Source organism: Thalassophryne amazonica, chromosome 18 (genome assembly GCF_902500255.1).
Source record: "Thalassophryne amazonica chromosome 18, fThaAma1.1, whole genome shotgun sequence".
NCBI lineage: Eukaryota > Metazoa > Chordata > Actinopteri > Batrachoidiformes > Batrachoididae > Thalassophryne > Thalassophryne amazonica.
Window position 1 is genome coordinate 44,518,231 of NC_047120.1, and position 22,625 is coordinate 44,540,855.

A 22,625-nucleotide genomic window follows, 5' to 3' on the forward strand; every position below is an offset into this window, starting at 1 on the left:
AACGTTTCCGCAGCGCCCCCTGATGGTGACAGTCTGCGGGCGGTGACCCCTTTAAGAAAACTGTCGCGCTGTTCGTGTTCTCGAGATTTTGCCGGATTTTGCTCACAGGGATGTAACGAGCTGTGATTGGACCGTGTAACAAAAGAGGCTACTTGGGTGATGACCGATGATTTGATTGGATCGGAGTTGATAGTGGGAAGTGTCAGTACGCCGGTATCTCCCTGGTTGCGCAAGACGCCATTTTGGAGTGACAGCGACAGAAAGGAAAGATCGAGAAGCTGTCGTTTATTTTTTTTTAAAAGGTAACTCACGGCACACAGTATTTTCTTTTTGTCGTGAAGTGTCCTAACATAAGGCGCGGAGGTGTGTTCGTTGTGCAACATTTCGTCATAGTCTCTGTGCTCTGACGCGGCGCTCGGCTAATGGGACGTGTAGCTAACTAACTATCATTGAAGCAGAGCTTTGGTTGATTGTGGTCGACGTTTAATAGACATACATTTAACAGTCAGGTCTCAAATCTAGTCACATTCGTTATCTCACAAATGTTTCACTCCGTGAAAATAAAGGTTGAGTTTTTCCCACTCGTTGGATTATTTTGTTGCCCGCTAAGCAGCAAGCTAACTAGCATGATGTGGCTAAATAGCTGAAGCATCCGCCCTGAGTAAACGGAGCGGTAATGTGCTACTACTCTTCACACTCAGAAAGGATCAGTTACAGCCGTATCTTTCGGTGGTTTTATTAAGATGTTATTCGCTAGTCACATGCTTGGATTGCTGATATTTGTTTCTTTAAAGTTGAGGCGTTAGCTAGCTGGCTAATCACCCACGGACATGCGGCTCGTATGAGGGCTGACTTAACCAGCTGGAACAGGCCCTTATCTGATCTGGGTTTGTTTGTTTGTTTCTTTCTGGCCTAACTTGTTACATGTTGCGTTTCTCAGTTGGCGTTAAACAGTAATGTTTCAGTGTTAGTAGTAGTGACTGTTTAGTTTCGTTACGTGTACGTGACGTCACACGTTAATATGACATCGACAGCGTTCTGTTAACGACATGCACTCTGGTAAGCTTCGTTCAAAAATTATCCAAGTAATATCCTAGTTTCACCCAGCTGTTATTTGTGATATTAGGAACGCTATAAACATGTTGATATTCTGAAAATGCTAGAGAACGAGTAAATTTGATTCAGTTTGCGTTGAAATCTAGTTGAAGTGTTTTTTCTGTGTTGCCACAGCTAATTTTATTGCTGATAAATATTTTCAGTTTGCTCTGAGAGATTTTGCAGAACACGAGGAGGAAGTGCATGTACAAGCTTTATTAACTATGAAAAACGTTTGTCTTCTCACTGACTCCTTTTGGTAAACAAAGTTTTTAAAAAGTGTAACCAACACATCTGAATAGGTTTCTTAATAGGGCGTGATTTTCGTGGAGCATGTTTTTGGCTGTCAAAAAATCTTCCACGAATGTCATGCACCACCCTTATTTTGCCTCATGTCGTGGAGGTCGTAACTGAGCATGTTGATCTGTCTTGATGAGTGGTGATCCATAATAGAGCGTGACAGCGTTCTTCTTTGACGTGTGCACTATTAAAGCCTGCTGCACCGCATTCAGTTTCATTGCTGCAGTAATGCTGAAGGAGTACAGTGGGGCCAAGTCGGCTAAAAGTTTTGTTCCAATGCTCTTCAGCGCGCTCCTTCAGGTGTTCCACCTGCTGCATGTGCCTGATGTTTGGGAAAACAAGTGAGACGAGAACCACATGGAGTCACACATCTGGCTGTCTGTCTCCTCCTCCTCTCTGCGCCACTCCACGGCACAGAGCCCAACTAAACATGCAGTCACAAAGTTCTTCTGTGGAGCAAACTGGACCGATCTGAATTGTTCAGCAGCTGATGGATGAATATGGTGTGTGTGTGTGGAGATAATTCACCTCATTCACAACGTGACAGAACTTAACAATGCACTGTTACGCGCATAACGGAGCATAACAGCACGCAACAATGCAAAAACTTGTTCTTGACCGTGTGTAATGGTTCCTGATAATTCTCCAGCAACACGTGCCATTAATCGTAACGCGTGGTAACAGGTTGCAGCAGTTCCTGAGGACACCTGACGCCTCTGCCTCAAATAATCACATTCGTGATCAGCGGCCAAGAATGTATACTTCGTGGCATTCGTGACTTGTCGTCGTTATGTGTAAACGCACCTTTACTTTTTTTTTTTTTTTTTACTACCTTGTTTGTTCAGCTCCATAATGCTGATGTTGACCAAGCCCCTACCCTGTCTGTATATATATGTGTGTGTGTATATATATATAAATCACCCTTGTATGATCACAGCTTGTTCACACCATTAAGAATATATCATTTTTATATTGCAGCAGTGACAAAAGTACCACTAGACAACAGACTGTATCTAGAGTAGCAACAACAATGATGTTAACAAATATGAGGGCAAAACAAAAACAAACTATGCTTAATGGGAGAGCTGATCATGATGATAATCATAATTACAGAAATATGCAGATTTTTACAAGTTAAAATCTACATTGATTAAAGTGCATTAAATGAATGCAAATGGACTACATTTATATAGCACATTTTCACCTGGATCCGAAGCTCAAAGCGCTTTACAATGATTACCCCTTCACACACATACACTGATGTCAGGGTGCTGCCATGCAAGGTGCTCACACCACACCGGGAGCAACCTGGGAAATTTGGACCTTGCTCAAGGGCCCTGATTGATTGTCTGGTCTGGCTGGGGTTTAAACTGATGATCCTCTGGTCTCAAGCCAAACACTTGACCACTAGACCATTGCCTCCCCAAGGGCCTGTGTTTGTGAGGGAGAGCTGTAAATTTATGTGCATAGTGGTGAATATGATGTGTGATAATGTGATTGATTGTGACAAGTTGCATCAACTGATGTGACAAGGTCCCCACGCTACAAGGTTGGTGACACAAGGTGCTTGGCAGCCGTGACAAGCACCACGGAGCACCTCTTGCTCAGTGGGAGAGGACATGCGCAGTGTTATTACTTGTACTTCATGCTATCAGGACGCAAGACGCCACCACAGGGACCGTCACCCGGCTGCCCCATGTGCAGGTTAAAATCAGTCCTGACAGTAAGACAACCATATCACACCCCATCAGGAGCCCAAACCCACACAGTGAACCGCTACCTAAGAAATCTGGGTACCCGTGGGCCATGGCCAAAAACCCCAGTCGTATAATTCCCAAGGGTCCTGAGTAGGGTTGGGTATCGAGATCCGGTTCTTTTCGAGTGTCGTTAAGAAATGATTCGATATACCGATATCAATAGCCTTTTTGCGTAACGATTCTCTTATCGGTCCTTCAGAGCGGCCGCTGTTTTTGAGGGTGTTTGTTGGGAAAATGATCATTTCTCTACATTGATTACAGACCCTGCAGTGGGTCTGTAATAAACTTTATCTACAGCGCGACATCACTTTAAAGTGTGAACCATTGAAGCAATGCTTCGATCCACTAGCTTGTTGGTTCTTTGAATCGCTGCTCTTCAGAAACAGCAAGTCCTCTTCTTAACCACTCTCACAGCCATTAAAATATCGTGAGTCACTTTTGTGCGGATTAAAGTCACTAACTGGGACTCGTCTTGTTGCAGTCAAGAAACGAGAATCGTCCTCCGTTCTGTTGGCACAGCTCCAAACGCTGCGCGGCTGTCTGCCGAGACAGTCTGGTCAAAATTAATAACTTCAAAATGAATTGTAATATAGACAAGCAACTACAATCGACTAAAACTTTTTCCTCCCAAAATGAGACGTCCTGCATTCTTTATACATTACATCCTGATGTGCAGCGCAGCCAGCTGCAAGAGCTCATCTCAGATGTATGAAAGACATTCATGCCAATAATGTCTGACAGAAAATGCTTTTGATAAAAACTACAGATTTTATTTCTATTTATGTCCAGATATCAAGGATCCACCGTGTAGAGTTTATGTCCAGAGTTTAAGGATCCAGAAACCAATTTCGTATTTATTTACTTTAAGACTCAATAAAATGTTGTTCAATTTCAATTCAATGTAATCAGCTTATAAAGCGCCAAGTCACAACAAAAGCCATCTCAAGGCACCTCACATAGAACAGTTCAACATAAAAAATTTAAATAAATAAATAAAAATTCAAATACATAATTAAAAACAGAAGTAAAAGAACAAAACAGATAAAAATAAAAACTATTCATAAGAAAGAGAAAAATAGGCTTTAAGTCTTGACTTAAAAATGTCCACGGACTCCGACTGCCTCACGGTCGCAGGAAGACCATTCCACAGAGCGGGTGCACGATAAGAAAAAGCTCTTTGACCTGCAGACATAGAAAACCTGTAAAGCCTACTTTTAGTACACAAAAAATTTGCAAGCGGTATCGATAAGGAATTGGATCGATAAGCGGAATCGATAATGGTATCAATAAAATCTTATCAATACCCATCCCTAGTCCTGAGTCTATCTACCCTATATGCCCATGTATGGGTTATTGAGTATGGCATATGGTCAGTGAAATTTAGACACTGACCAAGTTTGAATTTCCATCTCTGCATGCTGTTTGAGGGTTGGAAAAGTATCTATGACATCGCTATAGAAGGTGTGTCATGTCTTGAAGCTGTAGCTTAATCCACGTGGGTCAAAATCTTAAAGTGATGCCAGACAAGGCATTTTTTTTCCTCCCTATTGGTTACATAAGATGGATTATGAAACCTTCATTTTAATAGACAGCAACAAAATTATAGTTATGCAGAAGAAGATCCTTTGTACCTCCGCCACTAATGTTGGAGGAGGTTATGTTTTCATCCCGTTTGTTTGTGAACAGCCTGGAACCCACAATTTTCCATACATTGTTACAAAATTTTTACTGAAGATTCATATCCTGATAGGCCAGAACTGATTTAATTTTCATGGTCAAAGTCAGGAAAAAATCTGAGAAAACTGGAAAGATCATTGAATGAATTTTCAAAAATTCATAACTGTCAAAAAAGATCAAATTTCTATTTGAGAGCATTATGTACAGTGGTATCCTTTGTCGACTGACATTTTGTGGCAATTTAAATTTAACATTGAAAACCCAATTTAATGTATATATATATTTGTTTACATTATATCTTAATCAAACATGCCCCAATCACACTCATATTTGAAAGTGATGCACAGACTGGCACTTCCTATTACCTGACAGTCTGATCTGGATTGTTTATTTTGTGGACATTAGAATTTAGTATTGAAAAGCCCATTTGGTGTACATTTTGCATTATATCTCAATCAAACGTGCTTCAGTCACTCCCATTTTCTGTTATGGGTTTACCTACACCAGCAAAATTGGATGGAGGTTCCAGTTTCCAGTTATCAGTCAGAAACCAAGTGCCAAAAAGCAATGACAAATTGTACATAACAGAAATAACCAATGTTCTTTGAAAATTATCTGAAAAAGAATTCAGAAACTGAAAAAGTTGACTGAAAAACCCAACAACACCACAAAAAAACTTTGATTCAAGTGCATGAACTAAATGCGTTTGGTACTTTAATGTTTCCCATAATGCCCTTGGTCACCCCCTGCGCTTCCCAGAATGCACCGAGGTGCCAGCAGAGTTCCGGCGTCTCACAGCGCATGTAAATAATGACTAATGAGGATGTGGATGATCCAGCGAATTCACTGGCGATTATGATGATGACACGTTCACCCAAGTTGAGGTGTACCACCTGTGATGAACTTCTGCCATGCCCCAATACTGTCTTGTTTTCCATACTTCATGACGTTTGTTTACATTGTGCCCAGAACTGGAACTCTGCTGAAACTAATCTCTTGTGCGAGTCATGGTCCGCGAGACGGCGTGAGATTCACAGCTGCGAAACACCGAATACTCCTGACAATTGATCACATTTATGAAAAGCCACTTCTAACATGACTTTGACCTTGAAAATTGTTTCAAGGTAAAATTTTGTGGAATTGGAAACTAGTGTTGGTAGAGGCTTGTGCTCTGAGTGCGGTGTTCCGGTTTATGAATGGAATGGTTCAAAGAAATTTAAGGGAATGATTGATGATGCAGTGAAGCACTACAAAATTTTCTCTCCTAACCTTGTTTTCTTTGTTTACATTTGACAGCTTCGTCACCATGGGGAATGTATTTGCAAGTTTATTCAAGGGCCTGTTTGGCAAAAAAGAAATGAGGATCCTCATGGTTGGACTTGATGCTGCTGGGAAAACGACCATATTATATAAACTGAAACTTGGCGAGATTGTCACCACTATTCCCACCATCGGTATGGAAGTATTTATTTATCCATTTCACTCATTAAGACATTTTCTAAAATTTTCCTATATATGTTGCCCCCCCCCCCCCCAAGGTGAATTCATTTGCGCGTGCCATAGACGATGTAACTGGAGAGTGATGTTATTTATCCTTTGTTTAAGCATGGAAACTTCTGCCAAGAAATACCTGGGACTAACTAATGGCTTTTGTTTGATAATATACTGTTAGAGAAATACTTGCGATAAATGTTAGATTTTTTTTTTTTTTTTTATAATGTCATAGATAATGCAGGTATACCCTCTTGAGGAGCAATGAAATGCCACTTCCTAATAATCAGATGTGGAATTACAATCTGGAAATAAATATTATGTCCAAATTAATTAAACAAAATAAAACTGCACTGCTCAAAATAAATGGCATGAACTCTGGGTATTTTATTTGTTTTTTTACATTGCACTTAAATAAACAAGGAAGCATTTATCTGTCATGACCTTGCCGTTGCCTTGGCCTTGTCCAGCTCCTGCGCTCCTCAACATTGAGGTGCCTGTATGCTGGATCGTCATTCATCCGAAACCCAAAATGTTCCCACAGCAGAAACCACCTCTGTTTGGGCTTGTTCTTCAAAAAATTCCTGCCTGGAGTTTTGCAGTCAGCATGTAAAACAGCTGTTTGCCTTGCATAACATGCATATTCACTAGGTTCACCTTTTTGTGTCTCTGTGTGTGTGCAGTGGAGCTGCTTGAGCCCCATCCACAGTGAAATGGTGACACAGCAAGGAGTCCGACCAGAAATGACAGCTAAATGTGTCTTTGTAAACCCCCCCCACCCCCACCCCCCCCACCCCCCAAAAAAAAAAATTTGACTTAGATGCTGTTTCTGATCCTTGCAGTGGTAGTAAAAGCCCTGCTGTTTGTTCCCATATTCTGGCATCATGTCGCTAAAATGTTAGTGACATTGTTATGTAAACAGATGTGTGTAAACTCAAAGGGCAATATGGAACTCAGCAGAAGTGAGCAAGGTCATGTACTGTACAATTAAAGCCCTATAGTAATGATCACGACAGGTCTAGCTCAGGTTGGTGGAGTCCTACTTTGGTTCTGTGTCTTGGGTCGGTACCCCCAACTCTGTCAGTTGCAGTTTATATCCAGATGTGTTAAAAAATAAAGTTGCTCTCACATTTGACATTATTCCACTGATGGCAAGCTTTCAAGTTATGCACTATTGTGGTCTTGAGTTTGCCTAATTCTGATATGAATGAAGTTGATTCAGCTTGTTTGCGTTACTTAGAATTCAGATCTGTGTCCTGTATGGATGACATTTCTTGGTTGTTAAATGTGTAATGTTAGCCTTGGTAACGTCGGGCTATTTCAACATTTGACTTGAACTGTCCAGTATTTTATATTTGCTGGCTCCCTAATTTTTTTATTTGTTGTTTTTCTCCAGGTTTTAATGTTGAAACTGTAGAATACAAGAACATCAGTTTCACAGTGTGGGATGTGGGTGGTCAGGACAAAATTAGGCCGCTGTGGCGCCACTACTTTCAGAACACTCAAGGTAAGAAAATGGTGTATTGACTGGTGCAAGTGAGAGTAAGCAGGTTCACTCACTGGTGTGTAAAATATGACCTTAATGTTGGTGAACCTGTGAATTATATGCTATTTTGGTAAAATCAAGACAACAAAATATGTGAAAGGCACTTTAGGAAGACATTGTCACCAGGCCTTAAATTTTCAGAAAGGTAGGCCACCTCCAGTTTTCTGCCCTCTTCAGTTATTATTTAGTCTGTAATTTTTATGAAGTGAAAATATGATATTGCACTTATCTTTTAAAGCAATGCCCTAATTCTGAAGGTTTGAGTTTTAACAGGCACACATGCCAAAAGGCTTTATGGGAAATTCAAATCATCTCCACTCACCTCTTCCCCCTGTCAAAATGCATAGAACATTGCCATCTACTGGATGGCAGTGTGACTAACCCAACATATGTGTGAATCTCAAACGCAATTTTATGCTCAGAATGTCTCAATATAGAGCCCGACAGATATGGATTTTTTGAGGCCGATGCCGATATTTGGATGAAAAAAATGCAGATAATCGATAAATCGGCTGACTTGCCGATAGCTGATAAATCAGCCGATTTTTTTTTTTTTTTTTTAATGAATAAAATGTTCGTTTTTGGACCCTTAACAAAAAAGGTATGAGCTAAAAGCTGAAGCTTTGTCATCATATTGATTAACTTTATAACAGAGAATACATCTGATCTTGTACCTCTTGTTGCTGCAACTTAGATCTAGGTTGTATTACAGGCAGAAAAACTTTCAGTTGCAGACAAGTAATTGTGAGAGGAAAGAAACACAAACACTAAGGAAACATTATTTTCACAACACTCCTTTATTTTTCTATTCTGCAACTTTCAAGAACAAAAAAACTTTGAAACAACCTTAGTACAAGCAGAGGTTGGTTTTAGTGCTGGTAGAACATTTTAACAAGAAAACATGGACCCTGATGTAACAAGTGACGACCAGTGAATCTGAATGTTTCAACCTCTTCACAGTAAACAAAAGTTTTTCATGCTAGAAATAAGGTCTACACAACGTGGGCTTAATAAAAAGTGTGACCAACGCAATGAAGCACATTTGACACATTACTACATAAACTGAGTTAATCAAACTGAGTTGAACTCAAACGGGAGAAATGTGGGGTGAATGTAATCGCAGTTATTACAAACATCCATCCAAACTTACTTGTATGCTTTTGTCAGCTGATCAGTGCAGTGTGACGGCGAACTACGGGGGCCAGTGATGAACACATTTAAGCAGGGGTGTAAGCAGCTCTCAGTTGAATGGAGTCAGAGCTCCATCTACTGGACAAACGGTGCAAGAACATTTTACATTGCCGACACAAACATTATTTCAGTAACTGTTCTGTTTATGAGAAATGATCAGTGTTCTATCGGCAAAATTTCAGACGATAGTGAGTACTTTGAAAAGGGCTTATATCGGCCGATAATATCGGCCGGCCGATATATCGGTCGGTCTCTAATAAGTGGAATCACCGATCACATGCATTGTAAAAACCAACACACAAGTTACAGTAACTTTAGAGGGGGTGTCTTTTTTTAGGAAAATATTAGTGAATGATGTGTTACATTCCACTTCATGACTTGGGTATATCAATCATTCAAAAGAAATGTGTTTTGTTGATATGAGAATTTTGTTAAACAGCAACTTTTGTGAAAAATTGGCATTTTTTTGTTTTATTTTCACAACAGTATATTATTTTAAACTATCACAATTCACCCTATTGAGATACCATAATCCCTTGCACATCAGAGAGTTGCTGCAGTCAAAATAGCACTGAGAAACCACATGACAATTGCAAATGAACATTGTACAACCAAAATTTAATTTTTTTTATGTATTTTCATAACATTTTTACTGCTGCATGATACCCTGAAACCTTGATAAAACAACTGTTCCAAATATTCCGTGCCTGCTACCTTTAACCTGCATGGAACTTTATAAATATAAACCAAATTTCAGGCATTTTTATATATTACTCTGCAATAAACAGGGCTGTAAAGAACAATAAGCAGGATGTTAAAGAGAAAAGTTTCCTCCAGAACAACATGAACAGGAACTGATCGTGGCTCACAGCGATTTCCCCACTGTAAATAATGGAGAAACAACCTGAGCTTCTTGCATATTTACATAAAACAAACACAATAACGTCTATAAACCCAGATCATATCTTCACAAGAGTTTTAGGCACAATATACAAAAAATTTTATGTTGCGATTTTAATGCTGTTGTTCATGTGCTGTGGTTAAATTGCAGCTTTATCAGACCGTCTCACTGCGAACTCTCTGAAATTTTGCAACATTTGAAACCTCAGTAGGGCGAATATCACACCCAAGTTACAGTTGATATTCACACTCCCATCCAGTAGATGGCAGTGTTCTGTGCATTTTCACAGGGAGGCAGGGGCTGATGAGTTCGAGATCATTTGAATTTCCCATAATGCCTTTTGGCATGTGTGTCTGTGAAAGCTCAAACCTTCAGAATTAGCATTTACCTTAAAAGATATGTGTGATATCATATTTTCACTTTGTAAAAATGACAGAGTTGCTGTTAATGTCGATACACTGTCAGGAATTAGCTGATTTTAAATGAAACCATAAGTGAAAGGTGCTTTGTGATTTATGTCTGGGTTCGATTCGCACCGGTAGTCTTTCTGTGGTGTTGTCATGTTTCCCCTGTGTTTGCATCAGTTCTCTCCAGGTGCTCTGGCTTCCTCCCACGTCCAAAGACATGCAGGTTTGCTGAATTGAAAACTTTAAAATTGCCCGTAGGTGTGCGTGCGGGTGTAAATGTCTGTCTATATGTGGCCCAGTGGACAGGACACCAGCAGCATATGCAGTCAGACCTTATAACTGCTGGGATAGACTTCAGCCCCTTGTGACCCTTAGTTGAAGTAAGCAGGTCTAGAAAATGAACAGATGGCTGGAGTTACATGTGTGATGATTGTGACCATTTCTCTTGCTGCAACCTGTAAAGTGAAATGCCTTCAGATATGACTGATGTTGCATAACGTGTTAACATGAATGCACTTACGTAAAGGCGGCGCCTGTTGCACAGGAACAAGTTGTACTCTGAAAGTTGTAGGGTGAGTGCTGCATTGTTTGAAAATTAAGAGCTTAAGAGTTAATTATGCATTTTCTGAAACTGGCTTCAACATTGCAAACACATTTTGTTGGAAATTATTTGGAAACCTCATGCCCTCTGAACCCCAAGCAGTTTCTGTTTGGGGGGTGTCACATTTTTACTCAAAGGGTCATTTTTCACTGCGCTTGCAAGCTCTGCACTTCCAAATAAATTGCACAGTCATAGCTAGAAGTAGGTAAAACGTTTGAGCACTATAACAGTTGTAATGTCATAAATCATGAAAGAACATGCATGGAATTTGTTTAACAACATTGTGCAAAGATTGAAAGTTATAGAGGCAGGCTTAAAGGATAAAAGGCTGAATGAATACTTTGGGTTTTAATATTCTCAGTAATTTCTGTCTGAGCCCCTTCAATTAATGTACAGTACTCTTCAAATATTTGAAATAGATGTGCCTAATACTTAGTATTTATTAATAAATGTAAATCAGTTCAGTGTGTGGGCATTTTTTCAGCTTTTAAAATGTTCTCTTTTTTTTGTAAACAAAGTGCATTTCCTTTACATCGTTTTATAAAAACACTGTCAAATTCATCAGTTTATCCTGTTCTATTAGAGCTGCCTCTAATACGGTTAGTTTTAAATCTAAAATGGTAAATAAATGAACTGCATTTATATAGCGCTTTTCCATCTGCATCAAACGCTCAAAGCGCTTTACAATAATGCCTCACATTCACCCCGATGTCAGGGTGCTGCCATACAAGGCACTCGCTACACACTGGGAGCAACTGGGGGATTAAGGATCTTGCCCAAGGACCCTTAGTGATTTTTCCGGTCAGGCTGGGATTTGAACCAAGGATCCTCTGGTCTTGAGCCCAACGCTTAATCACTAGACCATCACCTCCCCTATGCTGAGGGCTTATTCTTTCATTTAGCTTTTAAAACAGACTAAGTTGAGTCACTCATTTTGTCATGTCTGATCAGCTGTGTGAGATTTTGGACCAACAGCACTCCACTACACTTATCAAAACACCAAGTGAGGGCATATCTTTTGGTAGGATGGTGTTTTCAGCCTTCCAGTAGAGTTCCACAGACTTATGGAGCCAGGAGTCAAATGGCTTCTTTGTTGTGGTTCACATATTTTCATTGAATTTATGCCTGGGTTTAAATTACATAATTTTAGAATTTTAATACAAAGAAGTTGGTTTTTTGTTTTTTAAATGCGACATAAAAATGTAAAAACTCAGTTGCTCAGACATGTTAACACTGTACCACCAGACATCCCTCATTTTCTCTGTTATGGTAAATCTGTTTTAAGGCAGGGCAACATGGTGGCTCAGTGGTTTGTACTGCTGCCTCACAGTGAGACGGTCCACGTTTGTTTTGACCTCATCCTTTCTGTGTGGAGTGCATGTTCTCCCTGTGTTTGCATGGGTTCCCTTTTAAAGACATGCAGATTTGGTGACTCTAAATTGACTGTAGGGGTGAGTGAGTGTTTTCTGTGTATATGTGTCAGCTTTTTTTTCAATTTCAATTTTTAGTTTATTTTCATTTATATAGCGCCAAATCACAACAGAGTTGACTCAAAGCGCTTCACACAGGTAAGGTCTAACCTTACCAACTCCCAGAGCAACAGTGGTAAGGAAAAACTCCCTCTGAAGAAACCTCAAGCAGACCAGACTCAAAGGGGTGACCCTCTGCTTGGGCCATGCTACAAAACAAATTACAGAACAATTCACGGATGAATATACAAGAAATGCAATTGGCGCACAGGATAGGAGGATCGCCAACACGAACACAGCTCCCATCTCTGGATGGAGCTGCACTTTAAACAGAGAGAAAAAACTAGGGATGGGTATCGAGAACCGGTTCCTTTCGGGTATCGTTAAGAAATGATTCGATCCACCGACATCAATAAGCTTTGTGCTTAATGATTCTGTTATCGGTCCTTCAGAGTGGCAGTTGTTTTGGCGGTGTTTGTCAGGAAAATGATAATTTCGCTACATTGATTACAGACCCTGCAGCGGGTCCTTAATCAGCTTTTCTGCAGCGCGGCTTTGCTTTGAACCTTGAACCAATCGAAGCAGTGGTTCGCAGATTGAAGCAATGCTTCGGTCGATTGCTTCGTTTATTTCTTTCTTTCGCTTAATTTTCCCCCCGCTAAAACCCTAAAGAGCATACGTCTGTGAGTATTATTTACCTTTTCTATGTTAAACCAACCTGTTATGGTCTTCTGAAACAGTTGATAGATGTATTTTATAACTTAAAGGAGACCTGCATTGAAAAAAATGCAGATTTTTTGAACAAAAAATGATTTACATTTACACGAGATCCTTCTGAATGTAGTAAAGTAAATCTGCAAGCCCAGATCTGTCATTCAACGGAGAAATCTTCATTTGAAAATGACAAATTTACAGCTAACATTTAGCCCTCCGCAAATTGTCCCTCTCATCATGGACGCTGCCGAGATGTCACGGACAAGACCCTCTCCCAGCATGCATTGCGCCAATTGTAATTTGTGGATTTACGTCAGTTTGCATCTGCACCTTTTTCTTGTCTTATACGGAAGGATCTACTGTTTTAAAACTTCATATTGTCTTGCGGCACATTTGGTGAGTACACATTTCTTTGATTTGTGCTTGAGAATTATTTTGGGGGACTTTTTCATATGCCCGTTTGATTGAGTGGTGTCGCAATGAAAATCTGTCTTTCGCCTCCGGGACCATCGCGTGATATGGAGGCGAGACCCGCAAAGAATCCCAGTCATTAAAAATATATAAACCTCTCTCAGCGTCCATGGAGCTCTGGGGCTCCGATTGCCGAGACATGCGGTGCTATGGATTTTGCCGCAAGAAGTCTGTCCTTGCAGCAACAGGTGTACCGGCCGCTTCACATTAAAACAGCGAGCGTAGCGGAGGCAGAGAGCGGGAGAGGAAGAACAGCGCCCGCTGTCGATGTCGTTGCTGATCTGAGCACACAGATCTGTATCTCACATTCATTGCAGCTTACTTTTGGATGTTGAAACCAGGACTTGTATAAGTAACATTACTAACAGATAAAATCAATTTCAAGGCGGGATCGGACTGAAGGCGGGAGCGTGTCGTCTTGTCCCTGACGTCATGGAAATGATACGGCTGTACAAACTTTCACAGAGGGCTAAATTTTAGCTGCAAATTTGTCATTTTTAAACGAAGATTTTTCCGCTGAATTACAAATTTGGGCTTACAGATTTACTTTACTGCATTCACAAGGGTCTTATAAATACATATCAGCTATTTCTTTCTGAAATCTGACCACATTTATTTCAATGCAGGTCTACTTTAAAAACAGGAGCAATGCTAACGCGTTAGCATGTCTATGGCATTTTCAATGTTAAAAGTTAGCATTTAGCAATTGCAGCCGTCATCACGTTCGGGTGCATTTGTTTTCAAATTGTAATATTCCTTAAATTTATTTTTGCTTATATATTAATAATCTGATTATTACATACAGTTTTAGAGAGAGAGACAAAAAGAACCTGAATAGAAACACAACAGAAAATATATAATAGCAACTAACAATGAACATAAATAAATACATACAGAAATAAAAGTTTCCTGTGAACACCTAGTGACTCTCACACCTCCATTTCATCCCTGTCTTATTTAAGTTTGACAGTTTGTTTCGGTTAAACCATATTTTCAGTTTGTTCATTTCTTCAGTGATTTCCTCCAGAACTATCTGCCAAACTAGAAAACTGCTGCATCCTAGTAAGAGCAGAATACTACTGGAGGAATGAATCTGAATAAGGAAAGTTGTATTTTTTTTTTTCTCACCTAAATGGATGCTGCACTCACTCCAGTTTATCGTCTGGAATAGTCCCAGATTGCATTTCAGACCTTCTAGAATTGAAACATTTTCGTGCAGGTGGTGTTTGGGGGTAATTTTGGGTTTCAGCTTTTTTTGTTTTTCACCACTTTCATCCCTGAATATGAGTTGTAATTCACTTTTGTGCGCATTAAAGTTACTAACTGGGACTCCTGTCTCGTTGTGAGAAACAAACGAGAATCGTCCTCCGTTCTGTTCACACAGCTCCAAACGTTGCGCGACTCTCTGACAAGTCAAGATGGAACGATAGAATCCAGTCTGAATTAATAACTTCAAAGCGAAACACAGTTTTGTTTATTTTTATTTATGTCCAGAGATCAAGGATACAGTGACTAATTTCATATTTATTTACTTTAAGACTCAAGGAAATACATAGAAAACCTGTAAAGCCTACTTTTAGTACAAAATTCACGAGGTATCGATAAGGGAATCGATAAGGAATCGGATCTATAAGCAGAATCGATAATGGCATCGATATTGATAAAATCTTATCAATACCCATCCCTAGAAAAAACTGAATCAGCCATCAGAAAGACAAGAAATACTGTATAATTTGTCAGCATTAAACAACAAGAAAAATAGAGAAATACTAAGGTGATCGCCGGCCACTAGCCCTAAACTTCACTAAAAGACCCAAAATTTAGGTAAAGTTGAGGCCGCGGCCCGCTCCAATTACTAATAAAATGAATTAAAAGAGTAAAAAGCGTAAAATAAAACTGTACCAGTATGCTAGCCATATGAAAGGGAAAATAAGTGCGTCTTAAGTCTGGACTTGAAAGTCTCCGCAGAATCTGACTGTTTTATTGATGCAGGGAGATAATTCCACAGAACAGGGGCACGATAAGAGAAAGCTCTGACCCGCATACTTATTCACCTTAGGGACACAAAGTAGTCCTGTACCCTGAGAACGTAAAGCCCGGGCCGGTACGTAAGGTTTAATTAGGTGAGCTAGGTAGGGAGGATGCCAGTCCATGAATAATTTTATAGGGTAGTAGCAGAACCTTAAAATCTGATCTCACTGGGACAGGAAGCCAGTGAAGGGATGCCAAAATGGGTGTAATGTGGTCGAACTTTCTGCTTCGTGTCAAAAGTCTGGCTGCAGCATTTTGAACCAGTTGGAGACCCCTAATGCTAGACTGCGGTAAACCAGAAAATAGAACATTGCAGTAGTCCAATCTAGAAGAAATAAATGCATGGATCAGGGTCTCGGCATCAGCCATAGACAGGATGGGACGAATCTTCGCTATATTTCGCAGGTGGAAGAAAGCAGTCCTAGTAATATTTCAAATGTGGAGGCCAAAGGACAACGAAGGATCAAAAATTACCCCAAGGTTCCTCACTTTGTCAGTGTGATGTATGACACACGAGCCAAGGCTGAGCGTTAACTGGTCAAATTGATGCCGATGTCTCACTGGACCAAGAACCATCATTTCAGTCTTATCAGAGTTTAAAAGTAGGAAGTTTCTAGACATCCAACTTCTCACTGCTGCAAGGCAATCTTCTAAGGATTTTATGTGAACAAGATTACCAGCAGTTATTGGCATGTATAACTGAGTATCATCTGCATAGCAGTGAAAGGTAATCCCAAAACGCTGCAATATGTGCCCAAGGGGTGCTATATAAAGGGAGAAAAGCAGGGGGCCTAAGACAGACCCCTGTGGAACCCCAAATTTCATGTCACTAAGGTTAGAGGTAGTGTTACTGTACAAAACACAGTGAGAACGACTGGTCAAGTATGACGTCAGCCATGCAAGGGCACTCCCAGTAATCCCAAAATGATTTTCCAGCCTATCAAGTAGAATATGATGATCCACTGTATCAAATGCTTCCAGCTTTCCAGGATGTACCTCATCTCTTGTCCACTGACCACTGGGATAGGCTCCAGCTCCCCTCCCCATGATCCTTAACTGGAATAAGCCAGTTTAAAAAGGAAAAAAAAATGGATGATTGTTTTAAGGTAGTTGCACACTTCACCAGACTGCCTGCCTGTGTGATTGCACCAGGCAGAGAGGTCTCTGTGTGCACAGTTTCAGACTCTCTGCAATTTGGGGTAGGATGATGCCTGAAAAGAATATATTTTTTTGACTTTTTCCTTTTGTTGTTGTACTATGCATAAAAAATATATAAGTTTTGCTTGGTACAGCACAAGTTGTTCATGCATGTGTGTGTGCAGGGCTCATCTTTGTGGTGGACAGCAATGACAGAGAGAGGGTAAATGAGGCGAGAGAGGAGTTGTCCAGAATGCTTTCTGAAGATGAACTCAGAGAGGCCGTGCTGCTTGTTTTTGCCAACAAACAGGTGAGGAGTTTTTTTCTTTGTTGGAATCTAAGAATATTAAAGGATTATTAACTCAAGAGTGAAACTCCTTTGACCTGAGTACCCCATCCCCTGTTTACAATGGGGTACTCAGGTTAAAGGAGTTTCAGTCTTTTGTTCATGGTAATGAGTCATTCATGTCATCAAGGGAGCCATCAGAAAGGCATCCATCCCATCATTAGGACAGCTGTCCTGTCATTAGGTGTGCTAACTAGAGCACAATAGTTGCTAATTAGAGCTATTGTTTAGTCACTAGTCTATAGCAGTCTGCCTCTCAGTAGGAGGGGTCTGGTTAGGTTTAAAACTCCAGCTTTTGTTGGCTTCTGTTTTATTCTTCTCTACAAGAGTCTGACTTCTGTCAGACTTCCAGAGCAAGAATTTTAGCTGAGGAAGCTTCTGTGATTTGAAGCGAAACGTCCTCGCGTCAAGTAACCCAGTCCAGTTGAAGATTCAAGCTTCTCTACTATGAAAACCACCTGGACAACTGAGAGCCTACACAGAAACATGGATGGCGTTGATTAAACAAGTTCACGGGCATTTATGATGACATGTTCTCCCAAGTTGAGGTGTAGCACCTGTGATGAACTTCTGCCATGCCCCGATGTTGTCTTCTTGTCAATACTTCACAAGGTTTGTTTACATTGTGTCCTGAATGAAACCGACCTCTCGTGTGAGTCACGGACCGTGAGATGGCACGAGATTCACAATTGCTAAACAGTGAATGTTCATGTCAGACTTGGTTTTTCTAATTGTACTAGGTCTGTTAGAAAAGTATCAGACCTTTTTATTTTTTGCAAAAACCATATGGATTTGAATCACGTGTGATTGCATCAGCCAACCTTGAACCTTTGTGCGCATGCCAGAACATGTCCTGTGAGGCTTCATCACGGCGGTGCTTTGCGCCATGCGGCTCCGCCCTGACACGCGGAATTCCTCCGCTCCTCTTTCCATGACAAAAACTCCTGTAACAGTGGAATGTGCCGTTCATTTCCAAACTGGACACTGTTGATCCGGGACTTCGTCTAACACAGAAATTGCGGAAGACGTGGACATCAGCACTTTTTCGGCACATTGAGACAGACGTGCGGAGGAATTCCGTGCGTCGGGACGTTTCCGCATGGCGCAAAGCAACGCCGTAATGAAGCCTCACAGGACATGTTCTGGCATGTCCAGGTCATTCACAATTTCTTGGATAGTCACACGACTGAAAAGCCACCGAAAGCCACCTGAAAGCCGTCCTGTGAGACCAACACGGAGGTGGTTTTGTGCCGCGCCATGAGCGGCACGGTGGCACATTCTTCCGCTCCTCTTCCCATGAAAAAAACTCCTGTAACAGTGGAATGTGCCGAAAAAGTGCTGATGTCCACGCCATCTGCCTTTTTTGTGGAAGTCAGACGACGTCCCGGATCAACAAAGCTTCACGTTGGAAATCTGGTTGTTTCAGGGGGGTTTCAGCCTGTCGATCGGCGCTCGGAGTGCGCCGCGCTCTCAGACGCTGTGGGCGGTCTTTAAACCGGCTGGAGCACGCCTTAATCAGTGTAATCCCCATAAAATCGTCGCTGAAAGCCATCTGAATTTTCCGAATGGTGTCCACCTGGAGGTCTCTCACAGTTTCTGGAAAAACTTGATGCAGCAAAGCTCCAAATCGTTCAGACATTTTATTTGCAATAAAAATCCGACGAGAGGGGTGGACCACTGCTCACACAAAGCCTGCTCACAGGCGAATGACGCAACCGACAGGCGTGAAAAAACTCACGCATGCGCACGAAGGTTCAAGCTTGGCTGATGCAATCACACGTGATTCAAATCCATATGGTTTTTGCAAAAAATAAAAGGTCCAATACTTTTCTACCAGACCCAGCCCAACTGTCATGGAAAGCGGTCTGATATGGGTAAATATCAGACCGGGGGCAAAAAATTTGACAGCATAAATGTTGTGTGTGTGTAGCTTTTAAGAGTTGCTTCATTTTTATTAATTTAACGTGCATCCTAACAGACCCCACCTTCTTTTCCCAGGATCTCCCCAATGCTATGAATGCCGCAGAGATCACAGACAAGCTGGGTTTGCATTCCCTCCGCCAGCGCAACTGGTACATCCAGGCCACCTGTGCCACCAGTGGTGATGGCTTATATGAAGGCCTGGACTGGCTGTCCAACCAGCTGAAGAACCAGAAATGATCCATTCCATGAGCTTTTTCTTTTTTCTTTTCTCTTTTGTTTTATTTTTATTGTTTTCTTTTTCTGTTTCAACACAGCGGCAGCACCAGATCCAGACCCTTCACTCCCATTTAACTTGATTTTCCAACCCCTGCCTTTTTTTTTTTCTTCTTCTTCTTTATAGAAACCTCTCTCCTTCCCTCCCTGCTTTCTCCCTTTGTCGTTGTTGTGGTGGAGGGGCTGTAGCCTGTGCTGCTCGTGTGTGTGTGTGTGAGTGTGTGCGACCCTCGAGTGTTCCGTGAGAGTGGGCGTGGGTGTGAAGGCGTCTCTGTGTATGTTGGCTGGGATTGGAGTAACCCTGGCGTGCCTTTTACACACCTTCTGTGGAATCAGCAGTCTGGTTTCAAAACTCCGCCATCCACCAAAAACCCGGCTTCTCCCCCCGGCCTTCCTCTCCACCCAGCCTTGCACGGCCTCTCTTCTTCTCCTCACCCTTCCTCCTCCAGAGGAAGCATGGTTATAAGGCAAAGAAAGTGTAAGGGTGCTCCCCTATCGTTATATAAGGAGAAATGTTGGCCTGGTGTAGACCTAATGCTATAAATGTTCGTTTTACCGACTTTGATTTTTGAAACCTCAGCCCGCCTTTAAGAGAATCAGTAAATTGCATCTTAACCTGTATCAGGTAAAAGCAAATCAAATATTGGGTGGGGGAGGGAAAGAAAGCGCCCATCCCTGAGCATTCTGGTGTCACTTGAAAGTCATGCTATTTTATTATTTTTGTATTGGAATCGAACATTCTCCTTAGCACTTGTTCTCCAGTGAACACTAACATTTCTAAATGCCAGTAAGACCATGAAGCACAAGGCAAGCCAACAGATCGACCAGTAGGGGTGGAAAAAGTTCACATCTCAGCAGTGTTTTACTTCGCGCCAATTCAGCATTTCCTCATCTGGTACTTATAAGCATTGTCTTTTGTCACAACGTTCTGTATAATTAATTGTTCTGACCGTGTTCTTCCAATGTAGGTCAACAGTACACTTTCAGGCATGTTTCATAATCATGGCCTAAAGGTGACAAATTCCACACGTATCTTAACACTTTTGGAGGATTTCTTTTTCTGTAACTAGTTTTAGCATTTGTATTATCACTGAACCAAATGCAGTATGACAAATCTTGTTTGACAGAATATTCTCGTGTACCTCAAAACAGCATATGATTTGAACTGAGGTGGGCAGCAGTTTGACATTGGAAACAAAACTGGGTAACATCCCGCAATTGAATATCATGCTCATTATGAAGGAAAAGGCACCAGATCTAAAGGCTCTTTAACTGTGACTGCTCCAGGCATTTGAAGAACGGAGGCTTGTGTGAGATGCTTAGGTGTTGGTAGGCTACTACACATTATAGCACTGTATGTTTAATGACTGAATTACTCAAGACCAATAAATTGAGTACTGGCAGCAGTACTTCATCTCCGAGCTGGAAGGACTGATAATATACGTGTTAAGGGGGAATGGGTGTGCAGTTAACCACTCATGACGTCCAGCAGCCATCCTCGGTGTTGAACCATGGGCTGCATGGGGGAGGTCAAGCTGGCAGTTGTCAAGAAATAATTGTAAATCTGTAAGTTCCCCTGTAAACTGTTTCTGTGGGGATTTCCTCAACACATTAATAAACATGATTTGATCCAAGTTTGTGCAGAGGTTTTAGTTGCAACTGTGTAAGAGTTTTCCCCACTGGAGTTCTTGGAAAGATAAAATTCTCCCTTGCATTTTGCATTTTCTCACTGGAGTTCTTGGAAAGAAAAAAAAAAAATTCTTGGCTTTTGCATTATTATTATAGGGTGGTGTTACTGCTGTGGTTGACAGCAAAATTGTTAGCTTCTGACATGAATCTTGGCATACAATCAAAGCCTCAAGGGAGCTGTGGTTGTCTTTAACAGAATACTTGACAGTTTCCAGTCTGCTTCAGCTGTTCCACATTAAAAAAACATATATGCTAAAAATTAAACCTGTTAAATATCATGCGACCAGAAAGTATTCACAGCGCTTCACTTTATTCCACATTTTGTTTTACAGCCTTATTCCAAAATGGAGTACATTCATTTTCCCCTCAAAATTCTACCCACAACACCCCATAATGTGTTTTGCAAATTTATTAAAAATAAAAGAAATCACGTGTAAGTATTCATACCCTTTGGTCAATACTTTGTTGATGCACCTTTGGCAGAAATTACAGCCTCAAGTCTTCATGGATATGATGCCACAAGCTTGGCTCAGTTTAGACTGGTCAGCGCTACAGACTCCTGGTGGATTTGAACTTCCATTTACCTATGACGGAGGCCGCTGTGCTCATTGGGACTTTCAAAGCATCAGAAATGTTTCTGTACCCTTCCCCAGATTTGTGCCTCGAGACAATTGAGTGCTACAGACAATTCCTTTGATTTCATGCTTGGTTTGTTCTCTGGCATGCACTGTCAGCTGTGGGACCTTACGTATAAGTCAACAGGTGTGTGCCTTTCCAAACTGAACATACCCCAGGTGGACTCCAATTAAACTGTAGAAACATCTCAATTTTAACCTTAATGTTAAAGGCTGTGAATTCTGATGTACGAGGTCTATTAAAAAAGTATCCGACCTTATTATTTTTTTTCAAAAACCATATGGATTTGAATCACGTGATTACATCAGACATGCTTGAACCCTCGTGGGCATGCGAGAGTTTTTTCACGCCTGTCGGTTACGTCATTCGCCTGTGGGCAGTCTGAGTGAGGAGTCGCCCACCCTCTCGATTTTTTTTTCATTGTTTAGAATGGCTCAGACTGCTGCTTTGATCAAAATTTTTTCAAAACTAAGGCACAACTGAGTGGACACCATTCGATAAATTCAGCTGGTTTTCGGTAAAAATTTTAACGGCTGATAGATTTTGGTCTGGTAGTGTAGCCGTAAGGACGGCCCACGGCGCCTGACGGCGATATGCTCTTCGAGGCGGCAGCGTCTCGCCGTTTCAAGTTGAAAACTTCCACATTTCAGGCTCTGTTGACCCAGGAAGTCGTCGGAGAACAGAGAACTTTCAGAAGAAGTCGGCATGAGGAGTTTATTCGGACATTCCATTGTTAACGGACATTTTGTAATGAAAGAACGTGCGGGCAGTCGCATGTCGGGCCGGACCCAACCGCGGGGGGTCGCGACAGGAAAAACACCTCCGTTGGAAACCTTAACGGACAAGTTGGAACATGCCCAAGCTGTTAAACAATTTCTCACTCACTTGTTGAAAGCCATCAAAAGCCGCCTGAATTTTACAAATGGTTTTCAACACGGAGTTGTTTTTCCTGTCGCGGCGCGCACAGATT

At 41.2% G+C, this 22,625-nt stretch overlaps 1 protein-coding gene across 1 annotated transcript; it reads left to right on the top strand.

Annotated features, from left to right (window-relative positions):
* Positions 1-146: 146 nt before the first annotated feature.
* LOC117531533 (ADP-ribosylation factor 1-like) lies at positions 147-20,964 on the top strand. Its single transcript, XM_034194652.1, has 5 exons — positions 147-302; positions 6,126-6,283; positions 7,717-7,827; positions 16,974-17,098; positions 19,133-20,964. The coding sequence occupies exons 1-5, from the start codon at positions 160-162 to the stop codon at positions 19,292-19,294; spliced, it is 699 nt and encodes a 232-aa protein (XP_034050543.1). The 5' UTR covers positions 147-159; the 3' UTR covers positions 19,295-20,964.
* Positions 20,965-22,625: the final 1,661 nt, after the last annotated feature.

Excerpts from the sequence above, each read along its gene's own strand:
- LOC117531533 (XM_034194652.1), top strand. The coding sequence starts at position 160 with ATGACCGATGATTTGATTGGATCGGAGTTGATAGTGGGAAGTGTCAGT. Across the intron at positions 6,284-7,716 it reads CACCACTATTCCCACCATCG|GTTTTAATGTTGAAACTGTA; the intron begins GTATGGAAGTAT and ends GTTTTTCTCCAG. Across the intron at positions 17,099-19,132 it reads TTGTTTTTGCCAACAAACAG|GATCTCCCCAATGCTATGAA; the intron begins GTGAGGAGTTTT and ends TTCTTTTCCCAG.